This window comes from Salmo salar, chromosome ssa24, assembly GCF_905237065.1.
Source record: "Salmo salar chromosome ssa24, Ssal_v3.1, whole genome shotgun sequence".
Lineage (NCBI taxonomy): Eukaryota > Metazoa > Chordata > Actinopteri > Salmoniformes > Salmonidae > Salmo > Salmo salar.
The window spans coordinates 8554408-8570456 of record NC_059465.1 but is presented as its reverse complement, the minus strand read 5'-3'; the positions used below and the strand labels follow the sequence as shown (position 1 = coordinate 8570456).

Below are 16049 nucleotides of genomic sequence, written 5' to 3'. Positions count from 1 at the left end.
ACATTATGACAGAAATTTGAAAGAAAGTCACTGAGCTCTTCAGTAAAGCCATTCTACTGCCAATGTGTGTCTATGAAGATTGCATGGCTGTGTACTCGATTTTATACACCTGTCAGCAACGGGTCTGGTTGAAATAGCCACATTTTCTAATTTGAAGGGGTGTCCACATACTTTTGTATATATAGTGTAATTTAGTGCGTCAAGAAAATTCTAATTAATGATACACCAAATTTAAAGGGATAGATGTAAATGTTCTGAAAACCCTATTGAATGAAAACTCCATGTGAAAATGTGTTGGCTAGCAATGGGTGGGTTTTCAGTGGTTGAACAAAATGTATTCAGTGCGCAAAAGGGAACCACGCTGCAAAGCCCAATATGTAGCTGCATTAGGTAGCCTACTATACGTCTGAATACCAACTACTGAGAAGTGCATAGGAAAGGCTGCACAGGAAAGGCATACATTTCCTAAATCTGAATTGGACACAGAAGTAAAAAAAAACCATTATCTTCTATTGTAACTGACTTCATAATGTAGTTTCACGCTTCTTATTGCAGAGTGGGTGGAGACTGAGTTGAGCCAAATCAACCGACGTAATGGAAGTTGGTTCCTAAGACAAACCATCAAACATGTATTTCATCGAGTTTGTTTCACCCCCCGTCGCCATACCGCTTTCAGACTGTGAACCTTGCGTGACGCGAGTGCGTTGGTTGGAGACTGAAGAGCCGCACACCCTACACGGAAACGGTGAAGCGCGCCCAGAATTCGGTGCCCAATATATTTTATCCTGTGTAGAATAGAATCAAGACAATTCTGGGAGAGCACATTACTTGCCTTTATAAACGAAGTGGACTGTTATAACCATGTAAGTAGGCTAGAATTTATACCGATCAAGTATGTGTATGTCGTAAATAAGATGTATCAAAGGTTGGAGTTGTAGCCTAAAGTTGCCCTTCTTTTTCTAAAAACAACATATCATTGATTGAATACTTGAAGATTAGGCTGCATACCGCTAAGGCATAGAAAATAACCTCGATGATGACTGGGCACATGGCTGGCTCCTATTCAAAAATCTAATCTCATTTTTTAAGAGTTGTCATATCGCCTACTGTACTTTGCTTTTGTAATCCTGCTTTTCATTTTAATATTTTATTAGATAGGGTAGTTTGGGGCAACTAGGCCTCTGGGTAACCCCCAGATTCTCACAGAAACCCAGTTTATGTCACCTGTCTTTCCTAAAACTTTCCCCTGACTGCCACAACTCTTTCTCAACTAAAAATGTAATCGTTCTCATCTACATTTTTTAAGTCACTGCAACAAAACGATTTTAAGGTAAATGTATCTAATATTTTGTCATTTAGAAAAGGTTATATATATATTCAGTATATAAGCTAATGAAGTTAGATCTATAAAGCCTGAATTTAAAATGGATTCAATTGAGATTTTGTGTCACTGAGCTACACACAATACCCCATAATGTGAAAGTGGAATTATGTTTGTAGAAAAGCTGAAATGTATTCAGTCAATAACTATTCAACCCTTTTGTTATGGCAAGCCTAAATAAGTTCAGGAGGGTGCTTAACAAGTCACATAATAAGTTGCATGCACTCACTCGGTATACAATAATAGTGGTTAATTAAGAGTCTATAGACGGACCTGTGCGTCAATATAATGAACATCATATAAAAAATCCCCATCAGAATCTATACATTTGCATGGACTGCGCCTCAATCGACCGCATCTGCCTATGTCACCCTTCCACATCTGCGGATGAAAGTGGCAGAGCTACAGAACTGTTTGTCAGACCAGGAGACATCTTGAAAATGGGTCTTCTCATGAAAACGTCTGTAGCATCCGAACAGTTTGGCCACTCTTTGGAAAGATCAGACTCTCGCGAACATGATGGTGCACTCCGTTTTGCTTTATGACCTTTACAAATGTCACGGGAAATATGGAGGTAGTTTTGTGCCAACAAAATAAGGGGTTAATGTGTCCCCCAAAAAATATTGTCCTGAGCTTTCATATATCTCATAGGTGTAGGACAGACACTGCAAAACCTTATTCCTCATGATTTCTTTTTTTTGGACTGTATTTTTTTGCCGTTTATGAATGTGTTATTCAATCTGATTTTATGGGCTACGGTAGTAAAGGCCAAATTCAATATTTTATCAAATAATTAGTGAATATTTTTTTTTAGATCTAAAGGGGTCCTAATATTCAAAATCAAATAGTTAAATGATCCATGGTATGACCATTTTAAAACAATTCCATATGTTAGCTTAGTAGAACATGATTTTTAGATGACTACCCCATCTCTGTACCCTACACATACAAGTATCTGCTCTGTCGAGCAGTAAATTCAAGCACATATTCAACCACAAAGACCAGGGAGATTTTGCAATAGTTCGCAAAGAAGGGCACGTATTGGTAGATGGTTAAAAATAAAAAGCATACATTGAATATCCCTTTGAGCATGGTGGGGGGCGGCAGGTAGCCGAATGGTTAGAGCGTTGGGCCATTAACCAAAAGGTTGCTAGATTGAATCCCCGAGCTGACAAGGTAAACATCTGTCATTCTCCCCCTGAACAAGGCAGTTACCCACTGTTCCTAGGCCGTCATTGTAAATAAGAATTTGTTCTTAACTGACTTGCCTTGTTAAATACATTTTTAAAATGGTGCAGTTATTAATGAAACTTTGGACTGTGTATCAATACACCCAGTCACTACAAAGATACAGGCACCCTTCCTAACTCAGTTGCCAGAGAGGAAGGAAACTGCTCAGAGATTTCACCATGAGCCCAATGGCGATTTAAAACAGTTACAGAGTTTAATGGCTGTGATCGGTGATAACTGAGGATTGATCAACAATATTGTAGTTACTAAACAATACTAACATAAAAGACAGACTGAAAAGAAGGAAACCTGTACAGAATAAAAATATTCCAAAACATCCTGTTTGCAATAAGGCAAAAAATGTGGAAAGAATGTATTTTTTTCCTGAATACAAAGTGTTGTATTTGCGGCAAATCCAACACAACACATCACTGAGTACCAATCTTCACATTTTCAAGCATGGTGGTGGCTGCATCATGTTATGGGCATGCTTGTCATCGGCAAGGACTAGGGAGTTTTTAAGGATAAAAATAAATGGAATAGAGCAAAGAAATCTATTTTAATCCCACCTTGTAACATAACAACATGTGGGAAAAGTTAAAGGGAGTGAATACTGAAAGCACCGTTTACATACCATTAGGGAGCCTAAAGATAAATGATCCACTTGTTTAGAAAGATATTAATGCAATCAATGGTACCTAAATTAGAATTTTCCAAATCATGTCTAAATCATCTATACGTAAATTCATTGAGTTACACAGTCATGTTTTGATACTTTAGGATGATTTGGACATGAAAATGAAAATAGGAACCTTACATTACAACCTCATCATAGGGAGGATATTAATAGTGAGATGTGCAATGCCATTGTGTTTCAATATTTGATGTATTTAATAAAAATAAGATACCTAGACTTTAGCTTTAAAGAGTTAATGACTTAAAAATGTCAAAATAAGTGAATGAATCAGGTTGCCTATTTAACTCATGTTTATGTCTGCCTCTAAATGTTGCCTGCTTGAAAGAAAAGCCTAATGTTTGTCACTGCACAGTAACAGTCCTGGGTCTGTGTGTGTGCTCATTGTTGCATGTATGTGGTTTTCCCCCAGCTTCTGGATAAGGACTATAGCTACTGCCCAGCTGGCTTGGGTATTGTACTGACTGACGGCCAGTGCATTTTCATCCATCCTCAAGATGCATATGAATAGCTTATTAAATCAATGGAGTAAGTACTGTAAAAACTACCATTATTTTCTTAGCCCTTCTAATTTCTCTTGCAATGGAAATCCACTGCAGTCATATCCTATGATTCTCCCATGACAACTGTATAATATAGGAATGTTTCACAGCTTTACAGAAGTAGTATTTGAATTTGTATCCTGAGGCCTATTTTTACTCCTAATCATATGCCTATGAGTCTGATTGATACTTCCTTAAACATAATACCCTTTAAGCCCTGTTTATACCTGGTGCTAACATGTACCATTTGTCCTGATCTTGTCCACATTCTGATTGAAACCACATTTTTAGACAGGTGTAGACGATTAAAAGACACATTGTGATCTGATTGTGATCAGATCTTCCTCACCAGCTCCAGAGGTAATCAGCATGCATTGTGCCTGGATATCAACCAAGTGTAAACAGATCTAGAGGGTCAGACTATTTAAATCACCATTATGACTGCCTCTAAAATCATTGACAGGTAGCACCATTCACTCATGCATCAGTAATTGTCTCAAAATGAATACATTCATATTATTTCAAAATAATATCTTTGAAATAATTTGCAGTTGATCTGGTCACAATGTGGACACAGTGGACAGATGAGACACATCTTAATGCAATGTGTAGACTCGACAAACCTTGATCAAATAGTGACTGGATCATATTGCTCAGATCACGGAACTCACATGTTAGCACAGGGTGTAAACAAAGCTTTAGACATAATTGTTTTATATCCTAAATGATCAGTTAAATCAAATATTCTGCCTGCTTCCCAGCGTTTAGGATTATAGCGTATGTGCATGGAGCTTCAGTTTCTCACCCTGTATCCTTGTTTAGACATTGAGTCTCTCATATGGTGTGACTAATGTGTGTCTCAAATGGAACCCTATTCCCTAGTGCACTACTTTTAACCAGAGCCCATAAGGAGTAGGGTGCATTGTCCTAATTTAGAAACTCCTTTCCTCAGCATATCCTAACCTTTTTCAGAGGTGTTGAGTCAGGAAAGTGTCCTGTTACCCTGTTACTTGTATACATCTATCCTCCTGGAGATCAGAGACTCATTCTCTAAACAGACTCCGGGGGCCTCATTTATAAAACTGACTTACGATCAATTTTGATCTTTCTGCGGACTTACGCAGAAAACCACGTATAAGTAGTTATTTATAAAACATTACTTTGACCTGGAAATGATCTTACGACTAAGTTCAAGTATAAATCTAAGAACATTTGTATAAATGAGGCCTCAGGTGAATAAATGTGACGAGAGTGATGTACTGGTATGTTAGAGACTCGAGCATCTAAAATAGCCTTTGGGGCCATACCAGAGTAGGAGTGCTGATTTAGGATCAGGTCCCCTTGTCCAGTCATTATACCGGTAATTAAAAATGCTAACTTGATCCTTGATCAGATCACTCTTACCCTGAGACACTTTATGAATACATGCCGTGAAGACTTGCTGGAAATTGTCGTTTTCTGTTAAAGTGGTTGCTTACAGAACATTTGGCATTTTAGTAATCTAGCAGACGCTCTTATCCAGAGTGACTTACAGTAGTAATTGCATACATTTTTCATACTTTTTCACAGAAGCCATGGAGAATGTGCAGGGCCTTTTTATGTTTCTGTTTGCCATCTTTTATTTTACCTTTATTTAACTAGGCAAGTCAGTTAAGAACAAATTCTTATTTTCAATGACAGCATAGTGTGTTAACTGCCTTGTTCAGGGGCAGAACGACAGCTCGGGGATTTGAACGTGCAACCTTTTGGTTACTAGCCCAACGCTCTAACCACTAGGCCATCTGACCAGCATAGAAACAAATGGTCTGGTTCACGTGAAGCCTGTCTGTGGTGGGGGTCAGTACTTTGGAGCAGAGGGGAGGGGATGGCAAGGGGAGGGGAGGGAGAGAGAAATGGAGAGGCGGGGGAGTCAGGAGAGGGGACTCAGAGGAGGGAGGGGCTGGCATAAATCCCTCTCCTCTCTCTGGGTTTGTTGTTGTTTATGATGATGTAATCAGAGGATTTGAGGATTTTTAGTCTGTCCTCCTCTGAACCAGGATTCCCATATTACTGGGCAACTAGGCAGACTGACTTACAACGTGTATGTTCTGCCCTTTTAACTTCTTAGCCTTAAGCTCACACACAGATGTCACAGTGTATGTTACATAGTAAAGGGTGCATGGGGATAACCTCAGGTTTCTGTGCGTCTGTTGTCATCCCAAATGGCAACACTACTTGTGCACTATATTGGGAATCGGGGGGCCATTTGGGACTCACAATATGTTTTTAACTTATGTATGGCGAATGTTTAATTATGTATCAGGTGGTGTATTTAAACACCCAAAACTATTTCTATGAGTTTTTTAAATTTATTCCCATTGACATGCCACTCTTCCCTCACCTGAGAGATGACTTGCAAATGATGTTGTTCCTTCCTATAAGCGTCTCCCGTCCAAGACTGTCCAAGAAACAGGGTGTTCTTTACCCTCCCAACGTTCCTAATACTTCCTTCCTCACTAAATGTCAATTCCTAAACAAACCCTAGATCCAGTTGGTTGTTTGACCACTGCACGGTAGGAGACAGGACAAAGCTACGTCTGAAATGGCACTCTATTCCCTATATAGTGCACTACTTTTGACCAGAGCCCTGTGAGTGACCTGGTCAAAAGTAGTGCACTATATAGGGAATAGAGTGCCGTTTAGGACACACCCACGTTGGAGAGGGACAGAGCTACATTGTGTCCTGCTGACATTTTGTGTGACCTCCCATACTGTACATCATCCTACTCCATCCCGTCCCACAATGCTGTGTTGTTCTCAAAAGTCATTATGCTAACGAAAAGCATTTAGTGAACAATTGATCCATGATGAGCAATGCCAGCGTTTCCACAACTGTTAACAACTACAGTGTGTTGTGGGCCTTCACAGTCTGCATCAGTATCATTTGTAAACAAGGCTTCATTATCAAAGTAAGGGTGCCTTTTATACGGTTTCTTCTCTGCCTATACTGTATATTTAATTCAATTGTAATATATATTTTTTATCCTATAGCATCTAAGCAAAAGTTGCACTGAGAGTACAAAACATTAAGAACACCTGCTCTTTCCATGACATAGACTGACCAGGTGAATCCAGGTGAAAGCTTTGATCCCTTATTGATGTTAAATCCACTTCAATCAGTGTAGATGAAGGGGGGAGACAGGTTAAAGAAGGATTTTTAAGCCTTGGGACACTTGAGATATGGATTGTGTATGTGTGCCCTTCATAGGGTGAATGGGCAAGACAAAATATGTAAGTGCCTTTGAACGGGTTATGGTAGTAGGTGCCAGGCACACTGGTTTGTGTCAAGAACTGCAATGCTGCTGGGTTTTTCACGCTCAACAGTTTCCCATCTGTATCAAGAATGTTCTACCACCCAAAGGACATCAAGCACTGGAGTCAACATGGGCCAGTATCCATGTGGAACACTTTCGACACCTTGTAGAGTCCATGCCCGAAAAATTTAAGCTGTTCTGGGGAAAAAAGGGGGATGCAACTCAATATTAGGAAGGTGTTCTTAATGTTTTGTACACTCAGTGTATATGCGCTTATATAGTTTTGACTGGACTGGATAGTGTTCATTGGGAGTAGCCTAATACATGGAATATATAGGTTGGAGTTAGGCTGTTTGTGCCAGGTAGGTATTCTACTGCAGCATCTTAATAATTAAACTCTGGGTACCTGCTACCATGCCTCCCATAGAGGAACCAGTGCAGAGTCTGTAACAGCCTGAGAAAGGCCTAAATGGATAGAGTTACAGACTAACAATGGAGGTGAAGAGACGCTTGAGGCAGAGCTGAGAATGCCCTCCAAATAATTCAATGGATTCAAAGGGAAGCATGGCCCTTTTCTGATGCTCTCGCTGCATGGCCATTAATGGCAAGTGCTTGTACTGCACAGCATTACAGTCTAGCTACTTCTTTATATAAAACCCTGTTTTACTGTATCTTCCAGGGGTACTGTATCTTCACATATTTATGGACACTGTCCGACATTATTGATATGCTCTATTCTTGCAACAGATACTGTGCTAAATTCACAACTTTGCTTTCATGTGACCATCATTTGTTGAATTGAACAAGTTCTTGCCCCATGGAACGATGGTAGAAGACAGACTATCTTTGTCTTAGTGTTATGAAACTCTGCGTTTATTGATTAGGAGCTCCCAATTCGTGAGCAAAACACGTACAGTAAGCAATCGATCCAGAAATGATTGGTCCCATGCTTTGATTCAAGAAAGCAACGCCTCCATCTTTTTGACCTGTCTGGATGTGGTTTGATTGGTTAAATGAAACACCTCATCCCAGTACATTATTGAATACTTATGGACTCATTTGATGACTTGGGTGCACTATAGGGCAGCCTGTCGGATTCAGTCAGCCACTTGCACCTTGTTTGCGTCCCAAATGACACCCTTTTCCCTATAAAGTGCACTACTTTTGACCAGACCCCTATGGACCCTAGTCAAAAAGTAGTGCACTCCATAGTGAATAGGATGCCATTTAAGACGGAACCCATGGAAACGGAAGCCAGTTCTGCATCACAACTTTTTATTTGATCATTTCTTTTCATAATCCTAGTACATTTGATTAGGCACTGGGAATTAGTTTGAGTTTCAGGGGATTATAGCTAAGTAAGCACCGTGTACAGTGTACATACATTGTTCCACACTTAATTCAAATTGTATTTTTTTGTTTACAGAGGAAATGGATGTCAATGGATGGTCAATGGGCCTACGGCAGTTTGTGAAAACTGCTGATGTAAAATGGGCTTTCTAAAATAAATGTGATTGACTGGTAGTAAAGATTTCCAGGCAAATCTCTGGTCTTTGCTTTAGGCTGCTGGTACTGAGATCTAGTCCAGTAGTGGGTTAATGTGAGATACTAGAGGTCCCACCCACATGACCACACAAGGATATAACAAGAAAATATGATGGCATTTTTCTGAGGAAATACATTGCGTAAGAGACAGAGGAGCTGCAACACTGATGCAATTACCTACCTTATTCCTGGCAGAAATATTCTCAATGAAAGTGTGCATTTCTCAGTTCTCTTCTTTCTTTCTTTCTTTCTTTCTTTCTTTCTTTCTTTCTTTCTTTCTTTCTTTCTTTCTTTCTTTCTTTCTTTCTTTCTTTCTTTCTTTCTCGCTTCTCTTCTTTCTTTCTTCTTTTCTTTTCTTTCTTTCTTTCTCTCTCGCTCTATTTTTCAATGTTTCTCTAGAAAGCATTTCAGATGTTCATTCATATTGAGTTATGCCTTGATTTGGACTCTCAGGCCATTAGCTACAGGTTCAACAGGAACCCAAACGTATAGACAATCTCAGACATGGCACATACATACATACATTTTAAATGTAAAATGACAGTGGCTTTGGCATATTCCACCTATGTGCGGTGACTTATAGTTGATACTGAACACAGTCAGCACCACAGATATGTGTGGTCTGGCTGGGGGCTGTATGTTTCAGACCTATTGATCAGCTGTAGAGCCACACAACACGATCCTTCCATGCTGTTCCTGTGTTGATCACAGAACTGCAGATGTATACAGGAAGCATCAGGGCTCCTGTGGCAGAGTCACTTTCTTTGTGTGTGAAAGGTTGCAGCTCGAGAGTGTCAGGGATCGTATCAGAATTTCTGTAGTCAAATTTATGTCGGTTGCAGGTCTGTGTGAAGGCTGTGTAATCCCTTCAGACATCACCTGTTGACGTGATTTAATCTCAGTCCGGAAATGGCTTTGCTGAAGTATTTCGTTCAGATGCCTCTGACTCTCTCTCTCTCTCTCTCTCTCTCTCTCTCTCTCTCTCTCTGCCCTGAACTGAGAAAGCAGTCAGATCTGTGGAACTTCCTCAGAAAGAGAGTTATTCCCCTGAGGAACAGCCTCACCCTGGTGTGGACCGATCTCACTGTTAAAGTCTCATAACTCACATTCCTTATCTGTAGGTGGGACGTCAGTAGGGCGGCCCCACTGGTGGTGTTTCTCGTAAAGGTCTCTGTGGTCGGACACTTAGTCAAAGGTCAAACTCGTTTCGTGTGATAACAGGCCTTTCCACGGGAGATCACTTTACCAAGGCCCTGATCTAAAGTAGTATATAGCGAATAGGGAGCTATTTAGGACACCCACGAACAAGTGTCTTCCTTTTTTGCAACTCTTGGCTCAGTAACAAAACACTTTGTAAGATAAAGCTAAAATAGACCAACCAAAAAAATCTGATTTGTAAACACAAATTGAAACCAAACATTATGAAATTCTATTTAGAGACAGAGATTTGTTGTTTGCACACCGAGATTCACTCTCAATTAACATGAAGTGCAAGCAAACTGATGCTAAGTGTCACGGATCCCTCCGGAACTGTGTCATTACGCACAGCTGGTCCCCATTCCCACTGATTGTAATTGTATAAATGTGCCCTTTGGTTTACCATTAGGCTGTCGATTTTTGTTCTAATGTCCGTTGGTCGTGTGAGTACCTGTGCGCTGTTGTTTTGGCTTTCGTGCCACTTGTATCACGCAGATGATTACGGGTCTCGTCCCGTGTGGTATCATTGTGCACTTGTGTATTTATTCGAGGTACTCCTTTTTTCGTTGTTTGGGTTTCAACCCTGTGTTTTGTGTACGTGTTTGTTTGGTCTTCGTCCCCGTGCCTTTACACGGCACGCTGTAATTTGGGTCAGTAGAAACCCAAATTACACATTCCTGCGCCTGTCTCCCGACCCTTTTAGACCGACGTGACACTAAGGAGGTCTGTCACAATGACCTGATCAATCTACCAACATGTATTCATGCAAAACAGTGTTCTAAATGGCATCCTATCCCCTACATAGTGCACTACATTAGGGCTCTGGTCAAAAGTAACGCGCGATATGGGGACTAGGGTGCCATACGGGATGTGGATGAGAGTCTGGATGCATCCATCTGTGTCTGTGAAAGTAACTGCGATTGAGGAGGGTGTCTTTATGATATACCATGGCTTGTCAGCGAGAGACATAAGGCTGCACTGTAAGCGTTTTCTCTGACAGCCAGTTGGGTTAGGGTGGTGCAGTTGAGCTGAAAAGTGGGTGTGGGCTAGCTTTGATTCCCACTTGTGTCAGCATGTCAGTCTGTGCTGTTCACTGGTGTCATTGTCAGGACTGGGTTTGTTTTTCTGGAAAACAAACTCCCACTGCCCTTAATTATGTTCCCCCAACACCGAAAGTTAAGAACCTTTTAAGTAAGATGTAGTGACGTGCTTAGAGGCTTGTGATTGTCCAGTGGGTGAACATTGTACTTGTAAAATAAACTTGGTTTGATTCAATAGAGAAAATACTGTCTGCTTCCAACTCACACTCTCAGACACACAGATCCCCTGAATGCAGCTCACTCTCCAGATCCCAATCACCTGTTCACACACCTGTATGTCGTTTACACACACTATTTAGTTCAGTTCTTTGCACCCCATCGTTGTGATGTTTTGTTACATGTTCTATTCGGAGCTCTGTTTTATTTCCGCGTTAGTCCTCCCGTGTATCGTAGTTTTTGGCCATCCTCACTAACGACACCTTGCCTATTCCCTGCCTGTACTTCTGCGTGTCAGATTTCCTGTCGTCAACCCCTTGCCTGATCTCCCGGACTACGTTATTAGCCTTTTCCCTGCCTGTACTGTTACCTTTTTGGCGTCCCTGTGTATGACCTTCTGCCTGCCCCTGGACCCAGCTACCTGCCTCCTCCTGTGGTCCTTAGCAGTAAACACCTGCTGCGCCCTGCGCTTGAAACCAGCTCTCTGTCTCCCATCGTATTCATTACAATTGTAAGGGGTGGACAGTTATGTATGTTGTAAACCACATGTCTGTGCAACACAGCATATGTGTCTATCCTACTGCTATAAAAACAATGACAGTGTGGTTTGGTTTGCTGCACAAGCTTCCTGTTAGAGGTTCTCTTCTCAGCGACAGTTTCCTGTGACAGGCGATTCCAATAATTTGTGTTTGATAAGGGCTTGGTGAAAGAAGGCCTCAAAACCTTAAAGATAGAATCACACACTGACATGTATAAATAATGCAATCGAGGAACATAATCTTATGAGGGAAAAAACTGGTTACAAATGAATGAAAGATACATCTCCAGATAAAAGAAAAAAAAAGAACACATTTTATTTTCGAATGTCTCCCTCTCATCCTGTGTGTGGGCTTCATGTGCCACTCATATCATCTCATTAAAAATAAATACAACCCCTCTCCATCTTTGTTGATATGATAAACCAGGATGCAAAACAAGTCACTTGACTAGAGTAGGCTACACTGGACAGTCTCTCACCTGCACTGACCAGGCCTGCTACTCTCTATTTTAAGGAACCATTAGTGTCTCTTTGTTTCACTCCATAGAGGGGAGGCACGAAGGGTAGGCACTTTCCCTCCCATCTAGTTAACGAGTGTGTGATTGAATTATTGTGTTCTAATCTGCGCTGTCTTTCATCCACTGTACTTTATTTCTGCGTGGGGTTATTTGGGGGTTTTGCAGACTCTTTGTTTAAGGACAGCCCTTCTTTCAATGTAATCTGTCACAGGGGAGAGGGGTGTGGTGTGTGTGTGTGTGTGTGTGTGTGTGTGTGTGTGTGTGTGTGTGTGTGTGTGTGTGTGTGTGTGTGTGTGTGTGTGTGTGTGTGTGTGTGTGTGTGTGTGCGTGCGTGCGTGCGTGCGCGCGCGTGCGTGCGTGCGTGTATTTGTTTGTGTGTGCATGCGTGTGTGTGCATGCATGCTTGCATCTTCATGTTCGTGTGTGTTTGTGTACCATAGCAGACATCACTCCCCACTCCAGGATGTGTGACTGTGACGTGGACGTGTCCTCGGAGCCCACCAGCCCCACACTCTACGGCGAGTCCTCTGACAAATACTACCATGTGGACCGCTGGCAGAAGCTCCGCACCGCCGTCCGCAAGCTGGAGTTCTGGGAGAACTTCACAGCCGAGCTCATCGGGAGCGGCTTCTTTTCCAAAGTCTACAAGGTACCTGGTCCCTCCCTAGCCATCTGTATTGAATGTAGGATGCATCCCAAATAGCACCCTATTACCTTTATAGTGCACTACTTTAGAACAGAGCCCTATGAGCAATGGTACCCCACTGTGTTTCAGCTAACATAACTTCCCCAATCTGCACTCTGTACAGAAGCAGAGCCAATGGAGGAGTATCATGGCATGCATTCAGATTTTGAAGCGGAATGGGCCTGGGGAGAAAGACAGATGGGATGATTACAGAATGAATCTATTAGTCTACTAGATTTGAACACTGGATGTTCTGAGTAGAGAGAACACTGCTGGAGATAATACTGGCCATTAATCTGTTTTATGTTATGTGATGATTTAATCACATTGAAATATGAATAGAATTGAGCAGTGCCAGTGAGATGGTGAGGTAGAACGTCAGAGGTCACTGTAAAACCATGGGGGCTATTCAGAATTAAAATGAGGGCAGTGTCAATTAATGGAGGTCTTAATGAATTTACCTGCAAAAACAGCTCTCTTCAGACACCTAACTGTTTATTTTTTTATTTTTACACCGTTACATGACTAGGTCTTGAGCAGGTCTTTTAGTGGTTAAAGGCCCAGGGCAGTCAAAAACTGGATTTCCTGTGTTTTATACATATTTCCACACTGTAAGGTTGGAATAGTACTGTGAGATTGTGGAAATTAGGATAATGCGCTTTCAGTGTAAGAGCTATTTGAAAAGATCGCCTGAAATTTCAGCCTGCTTTGGTGGGTTGGAGTTCTGGCCTTCCATGATGACATCACCATGCGGTAAATTAGTTAATAATAGACCAATAAGAAAAAGAGTTCCAAACCGCTCTGCCAATAACAGCAAATGTTCAGTTTTCCCTCCCCACTCAGACCACACCCAGACAGTTCTGGTAAAATTCTTGCTTGTGAAATTGCTCTTTGCTGAGATGCTATTTTTGTTTATTTTAATTGATAACAATCACAGTTAATTGAAAATTAACAATCACAGTTAATAACAATCACAGTTAATTGAAAAATATATGTTATTTATCTTTGTGTAGCTTAAGATCAATCAGTAAATCAATGTGCATGCAAAAACACACATATTGAAACAAACAATTCTAAAAATCAACCTACAATAGAGCATGCTGGGAAATATGATAATGACTGGCATAGTTTTTGATAGTCACGTAGTCCCATTCTACCCCCATGAAGTGGTTACACAAGGTGTGAAGGCGTAGTGTTTGTCCAAGCAATCTTATTAGCATTTTTTGTTTATTTTAATTGATAACAATCACAGTAAGGTCCTTAATTGTTGCCCAGAATGATTTGATATTGATATAAAAACGGCTGCATTGGACCTTTAAACTGTAAACCCTTGTCTGTTTCTCTCAGGTGATTCACAGTACGACCTGTAAGGTGATGGTGGTGAAGATATATAAGAATGACGTGGACCAGGATAGCATCGTGCGTGAGATCAGCCTACTGCAGAAGCTCTCCCATCCCAACATAGTCAGGTATTAGTCAGTTACTCACACCTTTTTGTGATGATCACTTATACATTTTGGTATATGTCCTTATTGATAACAATTGGAATGCAGGGAATGTATGCTTTGTCTACTATGTGGTGCAGTCAATGGCACAGGAATTGAATAGTTCAATTAGTTCAATTACCCCCCCTGAAGTGGTTAGATAAGCTGTGAAGGCATAGTTTCAGGTGGATATTATTAAATGCACCACAGAATCATGGCATACTGTATTATATCTGTATACTGTATTTACATATTTATATACACAAGCGTTTCGCTACACCCGCAATAACATCTGCTAAACATGTGTATGTGACAAATACAATTTGATTTGATTTGATTTATATTACGCTGTACACTCAGAAATGTGTTCTTAAAGGGGCACATACGCTTGTCACTGTAGTACCTTAAGTTATAGGTACATAATTGTACCTTTGTAGTTCGTACCTTAAAAGTGCCAATAGTGTACCTTAGGGAACAAGGTAGTACAGGCACAAAAGCGTACCTTTGGAAAAGTACAAATCTGCTTGTTTAGGGTACCACCACAATGACAAAGCCATTTGTTCCTTTTAAATGGCAAAAAGTGGGTGTTGTTTTAACACTGTAGGGTGTATTTACCTCTAAAACATTTTTGAGGGTATTGTTTTAACACTGTAGGGTGTAAAGGATTTTTCCCAGTGTGCCTTTCAGGTAAACATTTTTGTTTACCCTAACAGTGGTCTCAAACTTTTGGTTTGCAGGCCACATTGGGCAAGTCACATTATGTTGTCTTGTAAAGTGATATGTAATTCCAATTGGAATACAGGCAGAGTTAGGATATCCCAAAATGTGAAGTTTTAATCACCAACAACATGTATTTAGAATGACTGCCAAGGTAGGACAAATTGATAAATGAGACTACCTAAACCATCTAAAAGGGAACAACCATCTCTGTAACAGGCCCAACTACTAACAGATTGGATTAGTTTAGAAAAATATATGTTATTTATCTTTGTGTAGCGTAAGATCAATCAATCAATCAATCAATCAATCAGTCAATCAATGTGCATGCAAAAACACATATTGAAACAAACAATTCTAAAAATGAACCTACAATAGAGCATGCTGGGAAATATGATAATGATTGGCATGGGTTTTGATAGTCACGTAGACCCGTTCTACCCCTATGAAGTGATTACATAAGGTGTGAAGGCATAGTGTTTGTCCAAGCAATCTTATTAGCCTTTTTGCAAGGTCACAGTATCAGTGGGTATCAAACAGCACAGTTTATCTGCTGATGTCAGAGCATAGAGAGCTGTGATAAAAGCGAATCTGAGTCCAGTACAATATGTACCTGGCACAGACAGGCCATCCATCCCTCTGTGAGTGGGCACTACTCAAACAAGGATGTGAAAACATTGCCTTCCTCAGACACAGTGGTTGAATCCCAAATGGGACCCTATTACCCATAAAGTGCCCCTTTTATTTTACCAGGGCCCATATGGTGCCATTTGGGACAAACTCACTGTGTTTGAGGAAGGCAATGTTCTCAGGCTCCGACGTCAGAGCAATATAATAAAATGGAGACTGACTTGTTGATGTAATTAGTAATAACCTTTCAGTGAAGGATGGTGTTTTTAGGTTGTTAATCTCGGCAGCCCAGGCGAGTTTCTCGACATTTTGTCTGTCCACAAGAGATGCTGCTTAGAA

General features: G+C 40.7%; 1 protein-coding gene across 3 annotated transcripts in view; it reads left to right on the top strand.

Annotated features, from left to right (window-relative positions):
* The first annotated feature begins 377 nt into the window (after positions 1 to 377).
* The window catches only part of LOC100195200 (dual specificity testis-specific protein kinase 2), a 30163-nt gene continuing 14491 nt past the window's right edge, over positions 378 to 16049 (top strand). The window contains exons 1-4 of one of the 3 annotated variants that reach the window (XM_014171023.2): positions 378 to 863; positions 3718 to 3833; positions 12638 to 12843; positions 14227 to 14348. In XM_014171023.2, coding sequence (XP_014026498.1) covers positions 3803 to 3833; positions 12638 to 12843; positions 14227 to 14348 — 359 coding nt within the window. In that variant the 5' untranslated portion in view covers positions 378 to 863; positions 3718 to 3802. Of the gene's footprint in view, positions 864 to 3717; positions 3834 to 12634; positions 12844 to 14226; positions 14349 to 16049 lie in introns of all 3 variants that reach the window. The other 2 variants (XM_014171022.2, XM_045707103.1) reach the window with 2 other exon arrangements.